The 27,219-nt window shown below is 41.4% G+C and overlaps 1 protein-coding gene across 7 annotated transcripts in view; it reads left to right on the forward strand.

Annotated features, from left to right (window-relative positions):
• The window catches only part of rbms3 (RNA binding motif, single stranded interacting protein), a 301,392-nt gene that overhangs the window by 79,632 nt on the left and 194,541 nt on the right, over positions 1–27,219 (forward strand). The window contains exon 1 of one of the 7 annotated variants that reach the window (XM_039605522.1): positions 4,724–6,029. The exons of 5 other annotated variants lie outside the window; for them this stretch is intronic. In XM_039605522.1, coding sequence (XP_039461456.1) covers positions 5,955–6,029 — 75 coding nt within the window. In that variant the 5' untranslated portion in view covers positions 4,724–5,954. Of the gene's footprint in view, positions 1–4,723; positions 6,030–27,219 lie in introns of those variants that run through there. One more of the 7 variants, XM_031738741.2, reaches the window with a different exon arrangement.

The following is a 27,219-nucleotide window of genomic DNA, read 5'->3' on the forward strand; positions in this document are numbered from 1 at the left end:
TCTTCCTTTGAATTCCATGCATCTGGTCATTTTTGGGAAACGCCCACGGCAGAGCTGTCGAGCGAACCACAGGAAACAAAGCCTCTTGGTTTCCTCAGCAGCTTGAAGAAGGCCAGTAGTGACCCTCGGGGTGGGGTCAGGCAGTAGAGTGGGAAGGTTCTGGACTTTCTAGGAATTGTTTTTCAATGGAAACATTGCGTAGGTCTTTAATGTTTTTCTGTTTCTCTTCAGAAGAATGATATCTCCATGGATTCTAATAGAATTAAACTATGTTGCATAAAAGCTTGCTTTGATATCTGTTCAGACTTGCTAAGTAGGAATTTGACTGATTCAGTTAAATGAAGGATAAAAATAACACTAAAACCTTCGAGCTGTGTCCCTAAGCCACAGTGTGATCATGCAATGGTTTTCTTTTACTAGACTAAATCCTTTGAACAGGGTTGTAACTACTTAACACCTTCAGGGGCATGATACACCCTCAGCTGTCTTCCTCTTCCTCTATTTTCGCCGTGTGAATGACTCACTTATGCTCTCAATTTAGAAAGTTAATCAACAAGAATCAAAAGAAGACCTGAAGAAAAAGAATAGCAGCAGATGGCTACTGCCTTGTTTTTTTAAAAATGCTTACAGACCTGGCTGCAGAAGTTTGTTGCATTTCTTTTTTTTTTTCCAGTGTAGTCTTTCAAGTGTCTGTCCAAGTAGAGAGCCAATTTTGGTTTCATTGTGATGAACAGCTTGTAAATCAGAGTTTTCCATCACTGTGAAGAACACTCAGTGCCACCGTGCTGCGTGGCCTACTCAAGGGTCTAATAGTTTACAAAGGAGGTTACAAAAATAGGAATGTTGGTGGAAATCTATGTATTTCTTCTCTGTTGTCCTCATGTTCTCGTTTTGAATAAAAAGCCCTTTTTCTTACAGCAGTATTATTAATAGAGGAACAGAGACAAAACACACTTGCTCTTTTTTTCCCCCTCTGCATGAAATATTTGGCTGCATATCACCTCTCTGTGACGCCAGTCTCACTGATTCAGACCAGAACACTTCCATCACCACCAAGGCAAAACGCTCTTAGAGTCTTCAAGGTCTGCTTCAATGGAATGAGACACAGTGCTGACATTTATTTACATGCAGGATGTAGTACAGCTCTCCAGTTACTTAATGTTAAATTGCCTTCATAAACTAACCTCTGCCAGTTCATGGGTAAAGGCTGAAAGTTCATGTCAGCCAGTTCTCAAGGTAGTTTCTAGTGTTGTCTGTAGGGCCACAGGTCAACTTCTTTAGTTTCAAGAGTCAAGTCTCAGTTCCCAGCTTTTAATTCTTAATGGTTGAACCAATTAATATTGATGATTTAGCTGACCAGTGTCTGTGTAATGGTAGTCTTCTGTGTTTCCATTCCCTGTTGACTAATTTCAGTAAATTTTAGAAAACGAGAAACCCTTTTTTGTCATAATAATACATAATATTACATAATATGAGCAAAAATATCGTTCTCTCCTACTAAAAGTATTAAGTACAAATGTAAAGCTAGCAGGCATTTCTGTTACAGTTTAATCAGAATAGTTTTTTTGTTTTTTTTAAACGGAACAAAATATTTTTTTCCTGCTTATATTTGATATTCCTCTCAGCCCAATGTGACGTTAAATAGGATGGATGTTGTTCTTTTTGTATTTTGTTTTACCGACAATATTTCGTTTATCATCATATATGACACAAAAAATAATAAAATATTATTGACCAATAATGGCTGATTGACAGTCACATCAAATTCTTGATAGATGATTAACCATCTATGTAATTTTTCAAATAAAATGACAAAGGTCCCACCGATGGCCTGATCAGAACACTGAGTCTGATTCACGTAGCATGTAGGATTTTCTTTTAAAGCTATTACTGAGATTTGACAATTTTAGAGAATATGATTTTCAATATATATCAGGGTTTTTTTTCCAAAGGCACAATTGTTTTTTTTGTCGTTGTTTTTTACTCTCTGCCCGACTTTGCTTGTTTGTGGCATTCCAAACACGCGTAATGCTAACAGGGAAGTTCCACAGTGCCCTCTAGTGGACAAACTATGCTGCATCAACACTCGTAGCATGGTTGAATGGTGTCTCCCGTCTCATCTTTCTTTTTTTAAATTTTCATTTATTGGTCGTTTTAAATATCGAAACTGATAGATTAGCATATAGCTAATATCAGTCTCGCGATAAACCAATCAGACTCTACTAATCATCCCAGCTTTTCTGGAGAAAATGTGGACTCTATGTGCGATAAACACACTAAATAAACATTTAACATATCTTTTTAACATATATTTTGGTCACCTGGATAAAATGTAGGACCAAAAAGACATTGTCAGTATATTTAAATGAGGCTTTTAGAGTGAAAATACAAAAACGATCCTCCTTATGTATGAAATGCAAACAAGTGGCACATTCCTGCATGAAGACAAATGAATATTTTTTGTCCTGCTTCCTCTTATTTTCCCTCGTATCCTCTCTTTAGCCACTTTCTTCGCTGGCCAATTTCCCGTCTTCCTCTGTGTTCTGTACAGTAGATCTTTCCACAGTTGCTCAGAGTTTGTGCCCAGTTGAACCAAAGACTGTTAATCTGGTAATCCACAATCAATATCAGCCTCAACTCGTTTCCTGCAGATAAAAGTGACCTATCTGATTATTGTATTTGCTTCACCATGTCTGAAAAAAGCTGCCCTTTCTCTCTGTGCTTTCCTTTGGTCCATGAGATTCTTCTGCTGGTATAGATTTAGTCTGGAGAAAGGAAAAAAAGTGACATTTACACCATATTATTTAAATATGACCTGCAAAGTGTTATCAATAATTCAATTTCCTGTGTCTGACTTACAATATGTGACATACAGATGTGGCTGAATTAATTTTTATTATACTGCATTGTGAATTCTTTTTTTTTTTTGTTTTGTTTTACAGCTGAAATCACTTATCTTGAGTGTTTTACTGCACTAGACATTTGTAATTAGGCTATTATTTTTTGAGAAGGAGACATCAGCCTCGTGGGTTTTTGTGTAACGCTCTGAAGTGGAACAGATGAAATGCAAAACTAAACTCATCAAAGTCAGGGGTCTATTTTCAGATGTGGAAATTGCCCAAATGTAATTGTTTTCAGTCCAGTAATTTCATGTTGTACTTTTTGGCTGCAGTTTTCTTCAGTTCTCATGGCAGGTAATTTAAATGAAACCCAAGCTGATTTGCTAATTGAGTGAAAAATGAGGCTCCCGAACTTGTGGCCTCAGCGTCATCGAGATACTCTCTAGAACTTTCAGTCTGTTGCTGTTCATTCTTGTGGACGTGTGTGTGACAAAAAAGACGTAGGACTTCATAAGCACTGTGTTTAATCTTGTTTGCAGATGTGATTGGAGCTGCGGTTGCTTGTGATCAGGCAAACGCTCTCCGAATTGACCGAATGCTCTTTTTGTGATGTTTTTGGTCACGGTCAATCAAAAGAGATTTAATGCTGCACAGGAAGCGGGTTTCACTGGAGTCTTTCACTTGGCATGATAATTACTCATTGTGTAGTCAGAGGGTGCGAGATGACAGACAAGTATTTCAGGATGGTGTGTAATCAATGTTAAAACGAAAAAACTAAATCAAATGTTGAATTTTGAATTTCAGCAGCTCATTAAAAAAAAGTTGAGATAAATCAGCAAAAGAAGAGCGACAAAAGAGCAAAAATAACAAAGACAAGTTGATCAATCTGACGTGTAATCACGACACTGTTAAAAAGTCAACTTTCACAGTGTTTAAATACTGCCTGAGTGTGCCTGAAATTGGTAGTTATACATCTGTGAAGGCACCATTAAAGCTGAATGAAGTATATAGCTTCAGGAGCAACATATCTTCCAATGCAACATTTTTTTTTTTTTCAGGGAAAATGCTTATTTCAGCAAGCCTACACTCTACATGTGCTACAGCAGGATGGATCTGAGATAAACAAGCATGCATTTAAACAGGTCTTCAAGTAATCCAGACCATTAGAAACAGTTTGTAAATTATACAACAAACACGTGGGACTCAGGGGAGCATATTTAGCAGAATTGGGGGAATATTTTACACTCAAAACTGTCTTCAGTCCCTAAAAACTAATGATGTGTTAAAAAGAGATTATGAAGTTACATTGCTTTGTCCCAGGATTATTTTAACTGCTGTGAAATTCCAAATAAGACCTATAGTTAAAGAAAGTAAAATATATGTATAAACACATATTTTTAAATTGGTTTCTAAAACTTTATACACTGTCCTTATCTTGTCTTTTTTTGTTTTTATTTGCATTTTCTACAACAGAAATTACCTAGTCTATAGTAAACAAATAGCTCAGATATACTTTTAGATTCTGAACAGATACACGTGTGAAGTCATTTATTGAACATAACTGGTTTTTGAATTAAATCGGCTAAATTGGGAAGCGAAAGCATCCGTGTGAAGACACAGTATTCCAGGCGGTAGCTCCTTGTGCAGCCAGTAGGGGGAATCGACTGCTCGCGCTGGCGCCATCCCCGCTCGTCTCCACTCCTATTCCCTGCGTTCTCCCAGGTTGTGGAAACGCTGCAGCCCGCTGGTCTGTGTCTGGATCGCTCTCTTGCACAGATCTGCTCAAGACCCTCCCACCAGCTGGGCTGGAGAAGGAGGAGGACAGTTTGCTCCGCTCGCAACCTCGGACGAGCCCCCTTTACCACCCTGTCAGTGTGGAGTAGAAGGAGAGCGAGATAGAGAGACAGAGAGAGAGCAAGAGAGAGAGGCTGAGAGACTGTGTAATAGAGAAAGCGCACGCGAGAGAGAGAGAGAGAGAGAGAGAGAGCAGCTGTGTGACAGAGAGAAAGAGAATGAGGCAGGGTGCTTAGAGGAGTGAGAGAGCCAAGGAAGAAATAAGGAACACATTTTACAAGAGCAGAAAGAGGGAGGATCGCAGACGAGGGACTCCTTCTCCACTGGGCACCCGGGACACTGTCACTGTGGGGGCTTTTTTCACTCATCTACTAGCTGGAACTCAGTGGATTGAATAACCAACCGGTGGATTTTTTTTTAAAAATATATGCTTGTGTCACATCATTTAGAAACTGGGATCTTTTCTGTTATCTGTCCTCCCGCTGGCTCAACCGTTACGGACTGAAATTGCTTTGCGTGTCTGTTCAGCTCTCGTGTTGTGACTCTGCTCCTTGCACAAAGTGCATCTGACGGCGCTGAGGATATCTCCCCTCTGTCAAACAGGACAGCACGCAGCCATCGTCGAATCAGACAGAGGCAAGAGAGAAAGTGTGTGTGTGCGCGTATATGTAAGAGAGGGAAAGAGAGAGCGAGAGGGGCAGCTAGAGAGAGAGTCAGATTCACAGTGTTTGAGAGAGAGAGACAGATTAAAGCCCAGGCAAAAGACTGGAGTGAAACAGCTTAAATAGAGAAGTGAACGTATACGTCCTTTCCCGTTTTCCTTACCATTCCTTTCCTCCTCCTCTCCTCCTCCTCCTCTTCTCCCATTTTCCAACATTTATTGGACTGCCAGAGCTACTGCCACCTGCACCTCCTCGCGTCTTCTCTTTCCTCTTCTTCCTCTACCTCACCCTTATTAGGCGTTAATATCCGACAGCAGCCTCTGTAAAACACGCCTGTCTTGCTTCTAGCACTTGTGGAAATATTTGCATTGATCCAAGAGTGTGAGACTGAGTGAGCATCTGCCTCGGTACTGATTCCCTGGACCGGTAAGACACAGTTCGTCAGGAGCTTCCTCATCAGAGGCAGACCTTCTCCCAGCCACTGTCCGACACGCAAACCCTGCTTTTCCCTGGAGGGATCAGCGAGTGACACAGCGGTGCGGATAGCAAAGACAGGAATTGCACAGTCCCTTCATTGCCTCTATCCTATTGCTAGCTACTTGGCAGCTCCCGCCCCCGTGTCACCATTCCCTGCCTCAGTGCTAAGGATTCCAGCTACATGGGCAAGCGATTGGAGCAGCAGCCAATGTACCCTCAGTACACCTACTACTACCCCCACTATCTCCAGACCAAGGTATGCTGCTCTTCTGCTCTTCTTTCATTTCTCAAGTCCACTCATTTACTCCTACACTCTTGTCCTGTTTCCCTCCCACTCTTCCTCATCCACAGCAATCCTCCCTCCCTTCTAAACCCCCCCCCCCCCCGTTCTCATCTCTGAGTGGAGATGGGATTTGGTGGATAGTTGGCCTTGGCTGCAATGGTTGTGATGGCAGGAACCTCACTGGAGTTCGGATGTTTATGCCGCTCCGTGTGTGTGTGTGTCCATATATATGTGTGCATATATGTCACAGAGTGAATGATCAAGGATTAGGGGTCAAGGCTGGAGGCTTTGGTCTACTCTCCTGCCTAGCAGAGCGCAACCAGGAGCTGTCCAGTAACCTCCATCTATACTTAATCTGCCTACTGCTGAGCTCCTAAAGAGATGCTGTGAAGCGTAACATGTCAAATAATATGTTTAGCAGAGTCAGAGGAATTTTGTTGCTCAACATTATGAAGCGGAATCTCTTATTGTGCCGCAAGTAAATGAAAGATTCTAAACATTTATTAATTGCCTGCAAACTAAATGTAGCTCATTTTAAATTCACTAAACAGCATAAATGTCTCATTGTAGATTTCTGCAAAGATGAGAAAATGGGTTATGAACCCTTTTATTCTGTGGCAGTGGTACGGCTGTGACACAGAGCAGGCATGAGGACGGCCGCCTGTGTTTGTTCCAGTTATAGTATGCATCAGTGCCTCTGGGATGGACGCCCAGGCTTGGGCCCTGATGCCTGCCAGGACACTGGCTGGGCAGACTACCCAGACATCATCAAGGGATTAAAATGGAAGCCTTTTGGGGATTACTCTATTTGTTTTTCTACCATATGTGTAACACTAATTTTTGTCCATTATTGTGACAGTGTGATGCACATCGGTGAAAGAGGTGCAGGTGTGCAGTTGAACTTTCAATAGAATTGCTTTGCATTTCATTTGGTTATTAAACCATGAATGTATCTGATATGATTATTATAAAGAAAACACGGATATTTTGTTATTTTTAACTATTTATTTTTTATGTGGCAATCAAATATGATTGATATGATGGATTTATTACTTTTTTAAACTACCAACCCAAATGTATCCCCCGATTCTCAGAGTACTTGAAGTTGCCAATGAAATATTTAGCATATTTAATATTTTCTTCAGCCTTGATTACTGACTTTTTAATGTTATCAAAACATGGATTACTGCTTCACAGTTGCACTACAGAGTGCAATGGCAGTTTAAATATTTGGGCAATGACACCTCTTTATAATTGTGGGTGTGTACACCGCCACAGTGGATTTTAAATCGATTCAAGGTGTGTGCGAATAGAACTGAATCAGCTGTATATAGAAATATTTTGATACATAGTCTTTTAATTTCCGAGGCGCAAAGATGATTGGACAATTTATAGATAAGAAGCTTCAAAGCCATGTGACCCCTCTTACTTTTTTATTCCATGACAAATTATACAAATAAAAGATCTGGAGTCAATTCCAAGTGTTGAACTCTGATTTAGGAGTTGTTTATTGAAACTGTCAATATGGTGTGAAAGTGAAGGAGGTCATCATTAGGCTGAAAAAGCAAAATAAGCCTATCAAAGAGAGAGAAAAAAACTTGAGGTAGCCAAAGCAACAATCTGGTCACTTTTCTTATAAAGATGCTAGAACACCAAAAAGACTGAAAGATCACAACATCTAGCCAAATCAAGAATACTCTCTAAGTGCTGGGCTTAGTTCAAGAGACATCTTCATGAAAGTAAATTTGGTAGGTCTACAAAATGGAGCAAATGGCCGGTTATACTCAAGAACAAAAAAGTCACATTAGACTTTGCCAAAAAGATCCTGTCTAAAAGATCCTGCAGAGATCTGGAAGAAAATTTCTTTGGACAGATGAAGCCAAGATGAATTTGTACCAGAATAATGGGAAGAGAAAATTGTGGAGAAAAGAAAGAAACGGCTCGTGATCGGAAGCATATCACATCATCTGTCAAATGGATTGGAGGCAGTATTATAGTATACTGCATGGCTGCCAGTGGAACCGGGCCACTAGTGTTTATTGATGATATGACGGCTGATAGAAGAAGCTGGATGAATTCTGAAGTGTAGAGAGCTATACTCTGTTCAGATTCAGTCAGATGCTGCAAAACTGATTGGACAGTGCTTGACATTGCAAGTGGATAAGCACCCAAAGCACACTGTGAAGAAACCCAAGAGTTTCTCAAGGCACAGAAATGGGATATTCTTCTTCTTGTCCAAGTCAGTCATCTGATCTCAACACAAAAGAGCACGCTTTTCAGTTATTAAATACAAAATTGAATGCAGAGAGCTCACAAACAAGCAACAGTAAAGGCCTAGCACAGCTTCTCAAGGGAGGAACCACAGCATTTTGTGATGTCCATGGGTTCCTGAATGAAATGCAAAAGATTTGTATCTGAGTATTAAAAATTGTCCTCATATTTAAAATTGTTAGTTTGTCCAATGATTGTTATCCCTCATTATTTATTTCATAAGATATTTGTGTAAAATTTAGGCGTAATTTGTGCCTGAATTCTGGATTTCTGGTCAAACAGAAATCTGGTTAGCATGTTTTGTAAGATCACAGTGACCTTTACTTTTGACCTTTTGACCTGAAAAATTCAATCTGCTCTCCGTGAGTCCCACTGGATGTTTGAGGTTAATTTAAAGTGTGGAGTAATAATTTAAGTAAATTTAAAGAAACTGCCCCAAGTGAGCTCGTGTCTGCAAGAGTGGATGGACCATAGCAGCCGCCAGTGTAAAAGCATAAAAATACATTTTATTTTTGTGGTCTTTTCAAGCGAGAGCTGTTTTTTGGCATTGTTTCAAACGCTCAGCTGGAAGAATCAATGTGCCACTTTCACCCCATTTATTTCAAGGAAATAAAAAGAGAAATAAAATGTGTTTAAGAAATATATGCAAGGAAAAGTGATAAAGTTTAAAAAGGCAAAATACCGGTGATGCTTTCAGCCTTTTCCGTGCTGAACTGCATTGTGAACCATTGCACCTCCAGCTGGGAGGACCTGACTGCGGCCCCACCTGGCAGTCCACTAGCTTTCCCCCTGATTTATAGTTTAATACATTTGTACTGCTGCCATATGGCTTCCCTCTCCCTCACGCCACCCTCCCCTACCCCTTCCATCATCCCCCTCTTCCTCCCTCCCCTTTCTCATATCTCAGAGTTGCTCATCTTGGGAGCCTCTCAATCAAAGCATGCCCCTCAATTCCCTGTCCGTTCATCCCTCCCTCCTTCCTACTTTTCTTTTCCCTTCCTTCTGTCTCCCCTGCTTTTCCTCCTCTGTTGCAACAGGGCCCCTTTGCTCCATCGCCTGTGTTGCAGTTCACTCCCAAGGTCAGCACAGATCCGATCTTGCCACTGTCAGCGCTTGATGCATCCTTGAGCGAGCCACTAGGGTTCTGTGTCGTGCAAACGAGACCAAAAGTGGAGTGTGCGGAGCAACGGAAGGGCGCATTTCCGCGTATAACTAAGCAGCTGACGTTCATATTCATTTTCACGGTTAGTTAGTGTGGCTAGTGGCCTTTAGGGCGCGTATGACAGAGCCACAGATGGGGTCAATAGGAGAAAGGAAGCCTGGGAGAGAGGCCAGAGCATTCGGCAGTGTGGCCAAGAGGGCTGTGGAGAGCTATCTCACGCTCTCATTAATGATCATTGATAGCTCGATTACAGAGAGGGGAGAAGGGCCTTGGCTGGCAAGTTCACACCACTTGACAAAATCACATGACACTCTCTTTGGCCAAGCATTTGCACGCACATAGAGTACATACAAATTCCTTGCAAGCTTCTCTTTATGGATACACAGTAGTCTTCCTTCACTCCCTAATCATACAAGTCTATGTAATCAATTAATAACCTCAGTCTCCCAAGAGACCATGCAGTTTGGGGGAGGCAGAACTCTGAGAGAAAATTGTTACCATTCTTTCTGTCACCTCTGTTATATGACTCATTTGAGTTTATGCATAGAATCTTTATAGGACATCTGTGTTCACTTGCAACTAATAGAAATATTGTGACAAAAGGAACAAACACTAGCATCACAGCACACCAGGATAAAGTGAGGCGCCTCCTAAATTTCGGGTCCCCTTGTCCCCTTTGTATGTGTGTATTATATTTTAATTTAATGGAGTTCTTTGATGCTGTCCAGCATGTGCTAGTCAGCCCAGATTAGAATGTGAAAGTCAGAGAATGAGATGAAACAATAACATTTGGCTTTCTATTGATTAGTGCAGTGGGGCGTAGCATGTGCTTCTCTTTAGCTGAATTATTGATTCCTGAAAGAGGACTTGTGTGTCTGTGTGTGCACATTAGTGTGTGTGTGTGGCTTTTATATGAGGTTATGGCTAGGGGGAGCTGGCAGGATGTAGCTTTGATGAAAGGATCCTTTAAAGGCCCTATTTCTGTCTATTCCCCAGATGATCAGTCCATGGAGTCATTTGCTGAAATTCAGCCTTTATTCAGCCTGTGTCTTTCCATGTGAGCGTGATCCTTAGTGCTGTTCACAGCTTGCTGTGCATTCAACTTTAATGATAGGTAATAGATGTGCATCACAAATGAGAAAATTACAGTAAAATGCCTCGCCCAGGACCCAGCCTGGTCCCTCCCCTCACCCACGAGAACAATTACTGCACACAGATCAATTATTGTTGTTTCATGATGGTGTTTAGGGAAGAATACGATTTTCAACCAAATGTGCGCACTAAGTGCCTGTTAGTTATATCTCATTCTCACTCAGTGACAGGCATTTTCGGTTCAGTTTCATTATTACGCACGCAACGCACAAAAGCGACTCTCAAATTAGCGATAATTTGCCTTGAATATCGGCAGTAAATTCTGGCTCTGTTGTGACATTTAGTGGACTTTTGCGTTGTTGGACTGACACGGCTGTACCTTTGTGCTGTTACACCATTGACAGGCTAGGTCATTACACGCTTACTGTCAATGATCACGCGCTGTCAGACCGTAACAGACACACGCGCTCTGAAACATACACTGTGCCGGGCAGGTCACTTTGTTACAGTACAGAATCTGAGAAGCCGAGAGGAGCAGATTGAAGTAGCAGCGGCTAATGTCTCTGGCCTTAAGTAAACACCAGTCAATGGAGCCCTTTGAGAGGATCTGTGCCTGAGTCTGCCCCTGCCATGGGCACCATTAATACTCTGTCTAATTCTTTATAAATGGAGGAAGCAGTGGAGGGAAAGGTTGTGTTTGTGTGAAAAAGACACAGTGTGGAGAAGTAGATACTGTGAGGAGGGAGGGACGGGCTTTCTATAAGCAAGGGGGAAAGGGTTAGGTTACATTATACAGGTTGATCCATTGTGCTACAGAAATAACAAGGAAGCCATTTAAATCCTTCTCTAATGCCTCAATAGAGGAAAAAGAGAAACATGTGGACAACAAGAAGGAAGGCAGGTTTCCATATAGAGAGCAAGCAAAGTCAAAGAGGGTGAAAGGAAACCTGTTTCCAAAATGTGTTATTAAATCGGCAGTCAGTGGCGTAAAATTTAGCACGTGGCTTAGTTTCTTTTGTCTTGTCAACGGGACTCTGTGCCGAAAAGTTTATCTTGCAGTTTTATGCCTGGAAAAGTGCACGTTTTAAATTACATTTATTTAAGCCGAGCTGCGTTTTAAGTCTGGGAGATGATATGTTTTTATTTGTACAAAGAAAGGGGTACGGTAACTCATTTTCCCGCTTGTAAGTCCTGATATGCACTTCATAATTGACTGTCTGAAACAAAATACCTCCCCTGCCTTGATGCAGATTAACCCGTCATGCATTCTCTTTTAGCTTATTCTGAGCTGTTATCAAGAGTTCTGCTTTGCCTTTCTTTTTATTCTTTTATGTTTTCCCGATTTTTTACTTCACAGGGTTGAGAAGCTTGTTTTTTTTAGATTATATATGATTTTTTTTGGCGGCTTTATAAGATAGGAGCAGTGTCACTGACGGGAAGTGTGAGAGAGAGTCAAGGAGTAACATTCAATAAAGGTCTGACCAGTCAGGAGTCAAATCAGGAACTAATAATTAATAAACTAACCTCCTTTGCCTTTATCTGCTTATTCTTAAAGCTTTACCCAGCTTTAAATTTCCGCTGTGTCAATTAATGAAGCAGAAAATGCTGTTTTCTCTCTCTCTGTCTCTCCGTCCTTTGTCTGCATACACACACTCAGAAACACTCTACAGTGGATGTACTCTGAGCACTTCTCATTTGTCAGATGACAGCCAAGCCCTAACTACACACCCTTACATTAAAAATGTGTTTGCTTTACTGCTTCTCACGACCCTTTTATTCAGAACACCACACTGGGCCTGGTGCTGAGTTCTGGCTCTTTGCGTGGTGCCATCCGTGTGTCATTAGAGCTGGTGCCCTCTGAAGAATGATCCACATTTTGTTAGTGGAAGGAATGGAGGAACATAAAGAGGAGAGGAAACATGTTTATAGTCTCCAGAGATGGGAAGTGGAACCTGTTCTGTATTAGCTTTGGAGCACCGAGGGGATTAGAAATGTTGGAGCAATGTTACACGAGTGCATTTACTGCATAGCATGGTTTACAAGCACAAATTGGCAGCGCCATCGGTATGTGCATACAAATCAAGTCGGCTAATAAGTTTGACACTTATGAAGTCAGGAGTTACAGACAGATATTGTCTGTAGTACAAAGTGCTTAAACGGTCTAGTGCTCAAAGTAAAGGTTCTAAAATCAGGTCATGTATTGCTTCTTCACAATAGGCTAAAATATAAAATGATGTTCTTGGCATTGGACTTCTTGCCCCCGGGAATCTCGTCTTTGAGCTCTCCTCCCCTGACCATCTGGAGATAACGGGTGACTCTAGTCTGTACTGCAAGATGGAGATACTCCTACCTGCGTGTGGTGAAATGTGGGGCATGTGGGGAGGAAGGTTGTGGTGCAGTGAAAACCTGGGTTTTCTGTTTCCCAAGGTGCTGTTGTGAAAAGAGGCAAACAAACACATAAGCTCTTACTGGTATCATTAGTGCATCAACAAAATGCGAACCACAGGTGGTCAGTGGTACGTGTGCACACTCAACGAGGATTACATTTACAAAGATTTTTCCTGTTCATCAAAATGATTTGTCTTAGGATTCGGAGCTCTTCCTTATAAGGAACTGAAATGAAACACATTTTTGTTGGAGTGGGCTTTCTGTGTTTTCTACAGAGAGACAGAGGCATACAGAGCCAACAAAAAGTGAGACGGAGAGGAGCAGAAAAGATATTCGCTTAGTTTTAGAGCCGTATGAAACAAGACACATGATGTGCCACTCAAACCCACCAGTGGGGTTTACAAATATACCTGCTTTTCTCCCTCTTGTTTCTTTACTAGTGATTCTTTCTGTAGCATGCTTTCTGCCTGGAGCTGTCTAGTCTGGCCCAGTGTTTTACTCTCTTGCTTTTCTGGCAAGGGCCTTGCCTGGCATTTTCATGCTCTGTTTTCAGTCGCTCGTTTTGCATCTGAGCATGGTGGGGTACTCTTTTTTTTCTCATTTGCTTTTTACTCTTTTCATCTTTGTTTATATATCCCCTCACTTATTCTCAAATCACTCTTTCTTGCTCCCTTTTTTATTTGCCAAGACTCCCCTCATCTTTAAATTCTCTTTCATGTTGTCTTTATAATTACTCTTTTTCCAGCCCTCGTCGCTTTTGCGTGCCTCTTACTTTATTTCCGGAAGATTCTTTTGTCTGCTCAGCCTGGTGTCCTGCCATCTGTGCAGGATGACATGAATGGCTGAAGAAACATCTTCGGCAGACCTCTTTTAATATACACAGAAGAATGAGTGAGTTATGATAAAAATTACAATTCAAGTAATTATAATTGTCCTGTGATCGCTGCAAACATAACATATATATACATATCAGTACATTCCACCCAGAAGGAATCTGTTTAGTTCGTTTTTAGCTTTTTGGTCTGGATGTTTTTCTACAGTAACATGACAGCGGCTCTACATAGAACTGGTATTGTTTTATGCTAAATGGAAATACTCAGTATATAAATCAACATTTCACAATGGGAGCTACATGTTCAGATGAAAGCAGAAGCCACATGTGAGATGTCGCAAACATTTTTATTAAAACAAACTGTGCTCAGCATAACATGCAAAGACATGATTTCCCTTCCTGTTTGGAAATACACAACAGCAAAACATCCCTCCATACACAGGAAGAACACGCAAGCTTTCCACAGAAAGGCCCCAGCTGACCAGCAGGTTTGAATCCAGAATATTCTTGCTTTAAAAGCTTTCTGTTTGACTGTTGCGAGTGGTTGCCTGCTGTACATCACCATAGTTTCTCTTCGTAAGGCACAGCGATGGTTAAATGAGGATTACGACGCATCGTTTCATGGCGGAAGATTTGTGAACTGCGAGCTGCTCGGAGCCGCAGCACAAAGTTTAACACAAACTTTAAACTGCAGTTTATGATGATGGTTAACTCGTTTCCCCCATAAAGACGACATTTGACGACCTCCCCGTGCCCATAATGATGAGTCTTGACACCTCGGGATATATAAATAAAGGTGTGATTTGATGACCGCCAGAATAGTTTCTGGGGTTTTCTGAGGGCAGTTGCACAGGCGGAGAACACCCTCACTAACTTCTGATGCAAACCCAGTCATTTTGCTGTAAAAGGAGGCCTGAAATATGACAGAAACCACTCGGTTCAGAAAAGAGCTTCAAGGGTTACTCCTAGTAGGCTGTAAAGGGGTAAAGAGTTAAGAGATAGTGTAAGGGGCCTTCCACTCGTTTATACAACCTTACAATGACATTCACAATTGATCATTACGATCTTAATTCTGGCTTTACAGAAAAAAGTATTTATCCAATGCAACATCAGACTGTTAATGTATTGATTACTGATATAAAGTATATTGCCTTGTTACATATCTCGATATCTTAAAATGTTCCGATGAACATTATCAGTACTCAGGCCCCTCTTAAAAAGTCAATATGCAGCACAGCCTTAGCAGAACAACTGATTATTCCATATATATATATTTTAGAGATGTTTCACAGCATGTTTGACCAAACTGTGAGCAACTACAGTCGGTACCCTGAAGACGAAGTGAAAATGCATCCATAGAAAAGAGAAAATAGAATCTGCTTTGCCTCCAAGTGAGGTAGAAAGCTGTTAAGACCAAAGGGGTGGAAGTGAATATTGGTCAGGCAAAGGAGAGCAAGCTGCTTGTAAAGGATGAAAAGCTGGTACTGCAAAAAAAGTGAAGCGGAGGAAGTAAAGACGTGAGAGACAGGCAGTGTTACTCGAGTGTAACTGAAGCTTCCTTTGTCTGTATCTTTTGCTGTACCGTCGGCGTGCAAGTTCACGTGACCGCCAGTCGGGTAGGTGGTGTAACGTCAAGGAGTTTGAAGGTTTGGAGAAGTTGAGGAGGTGGTTGCTTGGCATGGTCGCATTCACTGAGTGTGACTCAGGCTCTGTCAGGGTAATTGCTCACGTATTGTTAATGAGTAGTTCCTGCTCACGCTTAAGGAGCAGTGCACCAGAGGATCTCTGTATGGCCCCCTAGTGCAGCAGAACTGCTTTTTCACCTTCTTGACTGAGGGCATCTGAAGGAGGCCCATGACTGCTTTTTATGTTCATACCTAATCAGGCCTAAATGTCTCTTCATTGTCTCTTCAGACAGTAGGAGGCCCTGATCTCTCCTTTCTTAATGAGTTCATAATAAAATTGCCATGAGTGGTGGTGTTGTGAATTTAATATGTTAATCACTTGAAGCCCTCGTACATGTGATGTGCGCTAAAGACTCATGCTGATCCCAAAGTCCAGAGATACTTTTGCCAGAGGCTCGTGGTTTCAGGTTACTACTGAGCTGCAGCCTGTGGTCTCTATCAAAACCAGACATGCTTCGGTAAACTAAAAGCACCTCATCATCATGAAGTCATAACCAAAGTAGAGATTATCTTGTGACCGGTCTGTTAAACTTTATTTTGATCTCACCTACATGCCTGTAAGATGACATGACTTCATCTGACACCTACTAAGTTACTCAAAATGTCCTTTGTGGTAGTTCTTGCTTCCTTAAACATCACATTTTACAGACAAGAAAGACAAGATGACAGTCTTTATTCTATTAAGATGCAAAACGAAATCATTATTTTGCACTTTTTGTTTCTTTAGAGACAAAAACAGTGGATTTATCACCAATATATATATTTTTTTTTCAGTGTGGTATTTCATCTCTCTAATGAGGTCATTGCCTGGCAAGTAAACAAAACTATCTGCCCGTGTACATCCCATTTTAAGGAATTTGCATTTCATTTCCATTGTGGCTGCACAAACCAATGACCTGGTGTCTTCACCAAGATATTTAGATGTGGAAACTGGAGGAAACCCCAGCTACAGACATGCAAATAGTAGTGTAGCCTTTCAGCTGTGATTACAGTAGGAGGCCCTGGTTGCCCCTCTTCTAAACACACATACTGGCTGCCGGCAACATTTACTCTGCGCAGCTGCATTAGTAGTGGCAAGCTCAATGAAAATACCGTGTCACGCATAGCTTGAAAAATGGCTCCGGAAAAAGCCAATTCTGCCATGAATGAGGATAAGCAAATAGGCATGAGGGCTTGAATGGCTGCCAGTTTGAGCTCCTATACAAATAAGAATACGTGCACCAATTTAGCGCAGCAGATGAACCTTGCGAAGCCTTGTCGAGCAAGTGGGGGATTACCAAGAGCAAACAGGCCTTTCTCCCAGCTTTATTTGAGTTAAATGACTCGAGCCACCCTCTTAGATTTTGCCTGAATGGTTTCTTTGGCAGCCCCTTCCACTTCTCCAGCCGCTTCTGAGGCCACAACATGTGCACATTAGTCAGCGTATGGAAAAACACTGAGTGGGACAGGTAGGCGGCATGAATTAGATTGCAAGGACTCTCATGCAGAGAGCAAGCTGAGCCAGCAGAGTCGCAAACCAGGATAAATGGAAAGACGAGGAAGGTAGAAAGCCCTTGGCATGATAGAGTCCAATTGGAGGAGAGATTATTATTCTTCACCAGTAATTAGTAGCACATAAACAGCCATTGGCAACAGAATTAAAAAGTGTCATTATGATATGTGGTCTCCATACAAGATGCCGGTTCTTTGCCTTTTCAGCAGTTAATCATGTCGCCTTACCGACACCCCCTTTTGCACACAATAGAGGGTAAGGGTTCACATTGTAGCAGGTGAATGCCTGAAAATGACAAACCTATTGGAAGGTTTGATGCAGCACACTGGTTTCCTCCTGTACAGTCTTCACAGAGGCAAATGCTATCTCTTCTATCTCCCCTTTCCCCCTAAATTATTAAGGTCACCTACATTTCTGAGAGAAGGAGTACGACTGAGTATGTGAGAGCGAGAGAGAGAGAGTGCATGCAGGAATCAGTGCTTTTATGTGCACTTAAGACAAATCTTTCTTTGTGTCTATATTAATAGATTACTGGTGCTAGTTTGGAATAAATTCAAATGCTTGTGTACTTTAAATGCTGATGAATACTGATGTTTTTATCTTTGTGTATTTTTTGTCCTTGGGCTCTTATGAAAATGTTAGAAAACACTGGCTTTGAAAAACAGTTAGTTACTAATTCCCTGTCTGCTTTCTCTCTCTCATTAGCTGTCTTGAGTACCCCGTGGAAGACTTATATCCATTATTTATTTCTAGCCCCCAAAAACAACAGCTGCATGCTTGTGTAACTGCCATATGCTATGCTTCCCCAACATATTGGGAGGAATCATGCTGTATAGGGAGCTTTATATCAACCCATAGAGATCTGTATCAAGCCCTGTGCAGACATGCTGCACTTGTAGTGTTTCCTAAAGCCTCTTTTTTCCAACTTATCAATGCAAAATGCAGTAGAAACTTCCCCACAACTGTGAAAACTTACATTACATTGGGCAATTAACCACAGTGGCACCTTGCCGAGTATTTTCGGATGCTCCAGCACCACTGGAACCATCAGAGGGAGGGGAAGAAAGAGGGTCACATTAGGATTCAGCCGATAAAGCAATAAACCCTTGTAGGAGCTGCAGTCGGCGCCGTTCAGAGCAGTTTCTATGTCCTCAGCACTTTGGGCGTGCAATTAATCACTAAGCTGACATTACCCCACCTTCCCGCGAACGTTGGATAAACACTTCGGCAATGGTGAGCCAACATTCCCCACCACCGATCCAGTGTAGTCAGTAAGATGACTGTTGAGCTCGTGTCTCTCAGAAATGTCTAGGAACTCTGCGCCCCAGTTATTTAGACCTCCTGTAGAGAGCGGGATGATCTGCTGATCTGTTTAGTTATAGAGAGCAGCTTAACTGCTGTAACTCTCACTATAGCAGGCAGCCCCCACGCCATCGTTCCCCACTCATGGGTTATGGGGATGCTTGGCTCCCACAGCAGCTTTAACTAGCATGTTACATCTTTTTAACCCATATGTGTGGCTGTGTGTGTTTGGAGTTGTACATTTCTCTGCTGGTGCAAATGCATGGTAGTTGCCACAGTGATTTGTTAAATGGGAAGCCTCTTAGCCTGTTGAGGCTTTATTAATAGGCTTGCTGGCAGCGTGTGCTGTGTTGTTACTATAGTGATTGTTGTGTGGTTACCGTTCTCCAACAGGTCACTCAAGGTTACAAGGTTACCCTAATTTGTGGTTTTTAGTGGACATATTTGGATTTGATTCCAAGTTTGTACGATAACAGGTTGATGATATTTACTAGGAACTCTCTAAAGCTCTAGTCATGCATGCGTAGAGACAGGTCATTGACCGCCTGGAAACCACTGGTCACTAAGGAAAAATGTGTATTTCCTGACTGATGGGAAGTGGCTGAAGGAAATTGTGGAAAGTTGCTTGCAATAAGTGGAATTGCTGTACTGCTGTCTCTAGCAGATTGTCGTGGTTGCCTGTAATTTGTAGAGAAGGATTCCAGATTGTTTGTAAACACTGCTGTTGACTCGCTAAGTGGTGAAACTGAAGAGTGTGATGCAGAATGCAAAAGCTAACCGTGTGCCTTTAAAGTAAAACTAAAAATGTGGGTTTTTTAACAATAAGGTGCAACTTTTGAAGTTGAACGTTCTCTGCATTTGGTTTGTGACATATTTTTTCGCCTTTCATTCCCGCTGGGTGCTTGGTTAGCAAGTATTTGCAGACAAATCTGCATCTTCCATGCAAACTATGCACAGTGTTGGCTAGCTGCCAGCAAACAAAAGCAACCACGACAAGGGTTTTTTTGTGCAGCACTTTCTTTAACACTGATTTTACTGAGATTTTCTTCACCAACCACTTGCAAACTGGCTAGGGAATGTACATTTTTTCCTAGCAACCAGAGGTTAGGGGGGATTTTGGGGACCACTCTAGCCCTGTGCGATTGCTGCTTGAAGGGTTATGCTTCTTTACTCTCAATTGTTTTCTCTGCCTGTAATTTTTTTTCTTCAATTCTTAATTTAGAATTTTCATAAAGAAATATGTTAACATACATCTGGCTATGAAAAGATATGAAAGAGAAGGTTCATTTACATTAAAAATCCCTAAAAACTGTTGATCAACATTAATCTTTACATATAACATGCCTGTTAGAAAATATGAGAGAACATTACGTTACCACCGAGGAAGAAGGCGGGGGGGAACTGTACAACAGGAAGGGTGGGAGCCCTATTGAGTTCATAGAGTTCACTGGCGGGGACTGACACCCAGCTCACCCTCCCGAAGTGTCTCTTTCTCTCTCAACCATGGTTGATCTGAATAATTTATCGCCTATAATTTATCTCTCTACCTTTCGATCTCATTCACCCTAACACACAAACACACCCACGTACATGCAGTTATCTCCACGCAAATACACACTCATGCACACACATGCCTCAGGGGGTTGGGTCTGGGTATGGTGTGGAGCGAACAAGCTGGAATCTGCACACAGGGAAACCTGATAGGCATTCCCTGTGCCAAACACATGAGGTCACCCTGACTGACTGATCCTGCCTGCCAGCCCTCCTCTGCCGTCACAATAAAACCTTGTCTCATCTGCAGTGGTAGGAGGTTTTCTTATTGGGGCTCATGCATCTTAGTAACTATAATAAGTGTTTTATGTGCTCTCAAGGATCATAAAGCTTTTACAAATGGCCATGCAAACTTAAAAGAATAGTGGGGCTTATTACAATTCAGGTCATGTTTCCATAGTTTTGGCCATCAGTAAATATAAGTTAATACTAACATGGCTGCCTCACTAGAAGTGGCATGCAATAAGCCTTTAGACAATCTTTGACGTTTTAGACAACTCATATGTTATTTGAGAGACACAAAAAAATCTTTTGTTAACATCCATCAATGTTTACAGGCTGGCTTTTAATTCTCATTCATTTGTTGTTGTGGTACTTGGACCTAGTTTTCCTTGGTGATTCAGCTGCATTTGGGGTATATGGTACTTACATTGCTACCTATAAAACCAACGGTTACTTGTTGATGATCTGTCTGGTCATCTGACCGCTTGTGTTTGTGTTGCTATGTTTGCGATTTCATTGTATACTTCAGTGAAATGCAATTTTACCCCAGTGAAATTATAGCCTATAACTATAGTCATAAACTATGAAAATGATAAAATGCGACATTGACATCATTTTAGGAGCTTGTCAGTAAAAAGAAGCAGTTTTGTAAGGTTGGGGCAGTGCAGTGACTCAGTGGTTGGCACTGTTGCCATGTTTTTCATGGAGCCGCGGTTTCTCCTGTCATCAGAAACATACCAGGTTAATTATTCTGTCATTTCCTTCTACCAATCTACACCCACCAACTGTAGTAGTCTGCAGAACAAATTGCCTACCAGGAACTAGAGTCTCCCGTAAGTGACGGTGTGAGAACATGTAAACATTAATGGCTCCTCCTTCTTTTAAGATGTAACGTTAGCTATTGCATGTCATTTTTTGGTTAGTGGAAAGAAACTCGTTCCCAAAACATTCAAAATACTGTTTGTGGATTTTGTTTTCTGAGTAAAATAGTCATGATTTGGCTCAGCCAGGTCAAACGTCACTTTTCCTTTTTTGCATTTTGAATGCCACGAGGAAAGTGCCACTTGCTTCCTTTATATTTGAGAAAAGGAAAATATCCCGGACAACTCACACCAAAAGAATCTTGATTGAAAATCAGCACTGCAGCCCTGAGGAAAATACCTTAATTTGGATTTGGTGTGAACTGTTTCTTTAAATGCATAACTTTACTACCGCATTACACATTATTTCAGCAAATCAAAAAAATATATCTACATGTACTGTAGTCTATTGTCTAGCGTAAAAAGCAACATACCTTGCAATCTGTCAAAGTTAATGCTATAAAAGGCTGGAGTCATATAATGGAAAATGTGTAGCAACTGTAAGCTCCAGAGACTTGTCTTTTATCCCAGCAGCCCTTTGAAATACCTACCCAAACCCAAACAACACCATCAAGTCAAAGCAGTGGTCTCAAAAGAACCCCAAACATGTGTTCTTTAGATCCCAGCTCCTGTTCTCTTGTCACACAAGCATGCAACATGGACACCCAGATTCAGTAGGTCTTGCATACACACACAGACTCTCTGCACATATAGATGCATTCTTTCTCTGGTATACACAATCAAGCACACATTTACACAAATCTCACACCCCGACGACACAACAGTCACCTCTCGCTCCCACGCATCTCATGTTCTCCTCATATTATGTTAAAATGGACACGCATAATTGCGCTGGCACGGTCTGTTGTTTTTGCTGGCGGCTATCAACAGCCCCCATGTCTCTGACAGAGGTGATCACCGTTGCATGCACCACAAATCTACATCGCAGCGTTCCCAAATATGTTGTTTCTGTGAGGTCCAGCTCTCAAGACAGAGTGGTCTGGTTTTAGAGGAGGTAAAAAAGAGTAATTTGAGTAATTATACAATGACTGTAGGCTGTACGTTTTAAGATATCATTAAAATATATAACTTAAAGGCAAATGTAAACGCTGACATGATATATATTGTAAAGCGGGCAGTTGTTAGTGGGGACTTTCTTTTTAGAGCTTATTGTAACTGTTTATAGTGAACCAATTTCCCACTGACACAGACCTTGTGGTAAAGTGGGGTGAAATGAAGCGTAGAGTCGAGTCCGGGGGATATGAGACTGCTACATCTGTACCAAAGCCCGAATACAAGCACTGTCATTCTAAGACAGAATCTAAAACGCTTTAACGACCTTATGTCTGACGACACCACGGTGCTGAGGCGTTTACAGCACATCAGTGTTTAACATTCGCTTTTCTGTTTCCTACAAGTAACGAAACAGATCGGTTCGATACCAGAACCACTTGCCTAAGTCTCCTGCATCGTTCCTGCGTTCTACAAGTCATATGAGGGTGGGTCAAGTTTTAAATAAAGCTGTGGCTTGTGGCAGCTAGCTGATTCTGTACACTTTTGTATATGCAAGTTGGTTACAGTCTGGGCCAAATGGAGTCTTTTGCGATCATGTTTCCAAACAGTACAGTCTGGAGATGTAGCTACTGTGCCTAAATGTTAAAGCAGGAAGCGGGATCCAGCAGCAGCTATAAAGATTTTTGACATTATAACATGCATGTTCATTTTGCTGGAATTCTGTTTAAAAAGATTATCCTACCCTCAGTAGTATACGGTAGTTTGCGCTCATCCTTAGCCTGTAATTTTAATGCTACGATAGTTTCATTTTGTGGACAGTAATAGTATACACAATACACTTATTTGTTGTTATTCTTTTTATTCACAATGTGGGCATTTCTCTTTGGAAAGCTGTGCATTTTAATGTAATCTTTCTCTTCTACACACATCATATCAAGCATGACTCTGCAAAGATATTCTGTATTATTGTTTGTAGCTCCCTTTCTGTTCTCTTTCTCCTCTCTTTGCCTTTTTCTTCATGTTTTTTTTTCCTCTTTAGCGGCTGAGGTTTGTGTTGTGGGTTAGAGAGGGTGAGTTAATGGAGAACGTCAAACCGGCTTGTAGCGCTGCCTTGGCTCTGACCCGTGCAGATTGTGGAGTGACCCCAGCGGTGCTGCCCCGAGCCTGCAGTTGGAATCCAATCTCCTCAAAGGGATATGGTGCATGTTTTAGCGGTCCGGTTAAATAACTTTGCCCCTCAGCCTCCCCCAAAGTGTCTATCATTCGTCTAATAAAACGTTGTTTGTTTTCACCTATGATGACCCGCGTTAGGTGGGGTTTTTGGCTCACAGGTGGCCGTAGCACATTTGTTTAATCGCATTAGACCCTTCCTGCTCCTTGCTGTTCGACTGGATAGGGTTAGGAAAATTGGAAACCAGCTTGGCTCTGTCTCTGGAAAAGAGAGAATTTCCTAATGTGGAGGCAGGTAATATCAAATAGGTTGCATTTTATTAAATCAAATTTAAAGGTTAATGAAGTGATTGAAGCCTCAAACATAAAGCCACTGTTAATCAGCCGGAACGTGCTCCACTGAAATGCGGAATTACAATTAAATCAATCAGCCTGCATTATACTTAAATTATCATTTCAGATTCAGCGTTATTGAAGAGGGATGATTTTATCATCTGAAAAATGTCTGCCCTCATCTCACAGCTTCAGATTACACTTACTCTTCTTCCAATTATAAGCCGGGGAGGAAGAAATCGATGACTACAGACAAGTGACATTATTAAAGCATTTTGAGGGAAACTGAAATCACATGGGGCCTGATAGCCGAGTTGTTTAATGAATCATCCAAAGGAGTGCTTCTCCACACCTATTTGTTTCCTCTCCATTTAGAGCCCTTTGCCTTTCTCGCTGGTGCTAATTGTCTGGAATATACAGGCTATGACACAGCTACACTGGCTCACGCTGCGATGCATTAGTGCCATTTAAAATGTTGCTGTGGGTGAGACTGCAGTCTTGTAACTCAATAAACGTGGATGCAGGGAGGCATACAGTAGGAGCAGGGAAGGATGGGAAGGATGAAGCCTCACAAAGGGGGCTTCAGAGTGATTCGTCAGCATGCTTTCAAGGTGAAATGCATCAGCTGAAGGTCTCTCTTTTACTTTGTCTTCTTAAATGTATACATGTATTATCATCTTGCTACCACAATTTACCAAGTACTTTAGTGCCCAAGATAACCTCTTTAGCCCAAAACTGAGCAACGAGGCTGATGTAGTAAAGCTTCTTCTTCTGGGCTTGGGGAAAAAAAAGAAGAAAACATCTGAACTAGATCAGTTTGGTGTGGCAAAGAGAACCGAGTTTACAAATGCAACTATTTAAGTTTACTGGGGTAAGTGATAATGAAAGAAAAAAGGAAATGCTTACCTGAAAAGATAAAGATAAGAAGGAAATTCAAAGCAGAGACAAGGGAACACTTTTAGCAGCAATATATGCAATTAAAAGCAAGCTGGAGAAATCGCATTTGGATCTCAGGGAAGAGAGACACAATCAGACATCAGCAACCTGCTGAGAGTCTTCAGACTAATTCTCCTCAGAGCAGATAGTTAACTCTGTTGCTTATTCCACAATGACTGGCAACTTGAGAATTCAAAAAATAATGAGAGGCGAACTGAGGCAGAGATAAGAAGAAATGGTAAATGGATAAATGGAAATGTTTTGATGAACAAAAACGCTTTGTTGCAGCACGGAGGAAATTTAGTGCAGATGCAAGTGAAATGAAAGACAGCTGTCTGCGCATGTGTGTTCGTGTGTGCGATGTGTTTTTATTCATCCCTGGGTTAGTGCCACACGTGTAAACGCACATCGTCATTGTCACGTTGATGATTTATTGACAGAATACTTTGTCATTGTACATATGATTTAATATCGGTATTATTAATAATAGTACGGTGTTATTATCTAGCACATTTTCTAGAAAATTGGTTAAGAAACTGTTCTAACAGTAACAATATTTAATTAAATTGCCAAACAGGTTTTGTTCAGTAATTTTGCAACGATTACCACATTGGATTTAATGTAGCTAAGTATTTTAAAAGGATAGCTATCAAATGTTATTAACTTCTCACACAGATACACAGGTACATTGTATCCAATAATTTTATAATTTTTCTGTTTATATAAGTTTCTTAAAAAGTTTTTCTAAGGATATCTAATTGTTTGCTTTTGTTAAGTCTTTCCGCCTTAACTCTAAAATTAATGAGCCCAGCGATGTCATGTCAGCAGGCATCAGTGCTAAATTTTGCCCATCAGTGCTATGTAGGGCACCTGTTTTCTTTATTTTTCTTTCTTTTTATGTAGGATGCGATGCAAACCGCTGCATCTTGTTCTAATAAATAAATGTATAATGCATTTACATAATGCATACAATGCAAAACATATTCCCTAAAGCCTCAGCCGGTGATTGCTGACTGCCGAACAGACGTCAATGCATTATGCAGTGGCATCATCGTCACTGTGAATACACTTTTAAGGTGCCCTTTTTACCTCGACAACTAGCGACACCGCTTGCTGCTCTAAGAAGGAGCAGGAGGAGAGTGGGTCTGGTTTGAAGGGTAAATATATCTTGCTATCCTTCACTCTTGAAGCATGGTAGTTAGATTCGAGTGCTCATACTGCATGCTCCCACATGGATGAGCTTCTGTGCTTCAAGGTCCTCCTTAAATTTCATGGGAGAGGTCTTTTAACTCAAAGCCAAAGAAATGTATGTTAGTTTTTCTCAGTTTTACTGAGGAAAGGGGGAAAAAACCCAGAAATTGTATCTCTTTTGTTTTTGGTCCCAGCAGTGCTGAGAGTATTAAGCCTGGCCACCAATTAGGGCATGCCGATTCTAACAGCCCATGAATTATTAAGAGGACCCCATCGATGCGGAGTAGTGACGGAGGGCATTAGAAGGGGGGCCAAGCCACCTGAGCACCACAGCTGTATTTATTAAAGCATAAGCTGGCTGTGTGCTCCACCAGCTCTGTTATAATTAAAGAAAAAATAACCTCCACACTACAGAGCGCAAGTGTTCGGAGTTTTTTGAGTTGATTATTTTCAATCTACAAATTGGATAAATGCTGCATTTATTCTCAGACATGCATGTGTGAAGGGGGGGTGGGGGCGAGGAAGAGAGACAGATAGGATAATGTACGGTATTAGATTGCAACTTGCAACACCGGCTAGCCTCGAGGTCAACCAATTCATTCCTGCTGCAGAATTTATTGCCTGGTAGTAGCTAAGGCAATGAGGTGCTGTGAACCTTGAGCTTATGTCGACATAGAAGGTCTTCACAGCCATATACTGAGAGAGGGGTGGGGGGGGAAATCCTGCTTGTTAACTCTCTATTCAGGACTCCAGCCAGCTCCAGTGCCTGAAACGTGTCCCCACAATAGCGTCAGCCAAAGCCTGCTAATGTACCCGCTTTTTCAGTGGGAACAGCGAGTTAATGTTCTCGGGACCAACACCTTATCACAAATAGTGTAAGTCTTTGAGCCGGTGCCAATGGGCCATAGCATGTGAGGAAAGAGGAGGACGCTGTGAAATTAGGTGCCCGTCAAATGTGACTCCTGGCGATTGTCAGTACTTAAGATGTATTAGATGGAGAAGGGAAACTGCTTTGTGTGGGAACCCCTGCTTTACTGGATAACACAGCTATCATTATGCATGAATAATTGGTTGCATTCCTTCTACCCCTTTTCGTTTTTCTATTTTTTTAACCATTGGGCTGTTTAATGTAGCAGAGTTGTCAAATAAGTCTGTCATAAGGAAAAAGACTGATTTCTTTATGTGAATCCCCCCCGCCCCCCCTTAGTGAATTAAAATAATTTAGAGCAGCGAGGAGAAGGATATGTGTGGATATTGTGGCACAGCGGGGCTTTTAAATGTTTTGTAATTTTGTTACTTATAAGTTTTGCTGCAGGGAATAAGGCGAAAAGAAAATGCCGGGGTCTCAGATGTCTTTAAATAGAGATCCTGACTGCCTGCTTGCCTGCTCGCTTGTACTCAGAAATGACTGGGCTCTGTTTAGTAATATACATTAACCATGGTCCTGTTTGTCACCGAAATAGCTGAAGTGCCCTTTAGCTGGCATTAGATTTAGTGTTTGCTTCTTAGTTCTTCTGTTGTTTTTTTGAAAAACCACCAGGCCGAAATAGTTTAATGCTTGTGCAAGAGCACCCCTTTGTTCATTACTCAGTGCACCTCCCTGTCTGAAACACACACACAAACACACAATGACGTATAATGGCAAGCTCAGGCTTAAATTCA

Source organism: Oreochromis aureus, linkage group 22 (genome assembly GCF_013358895.1).
Source record: "Oreochromis aureus strain Israel breed Guangdong linkage group 22, ZZ_aureus, whole genome shotgun sequence".
NCBI lineage: Eukaryota > Metazoa > Chordata > Actinopteri > Cichliformes > Cichlidae > Oreochromis > Oreochromis aureus.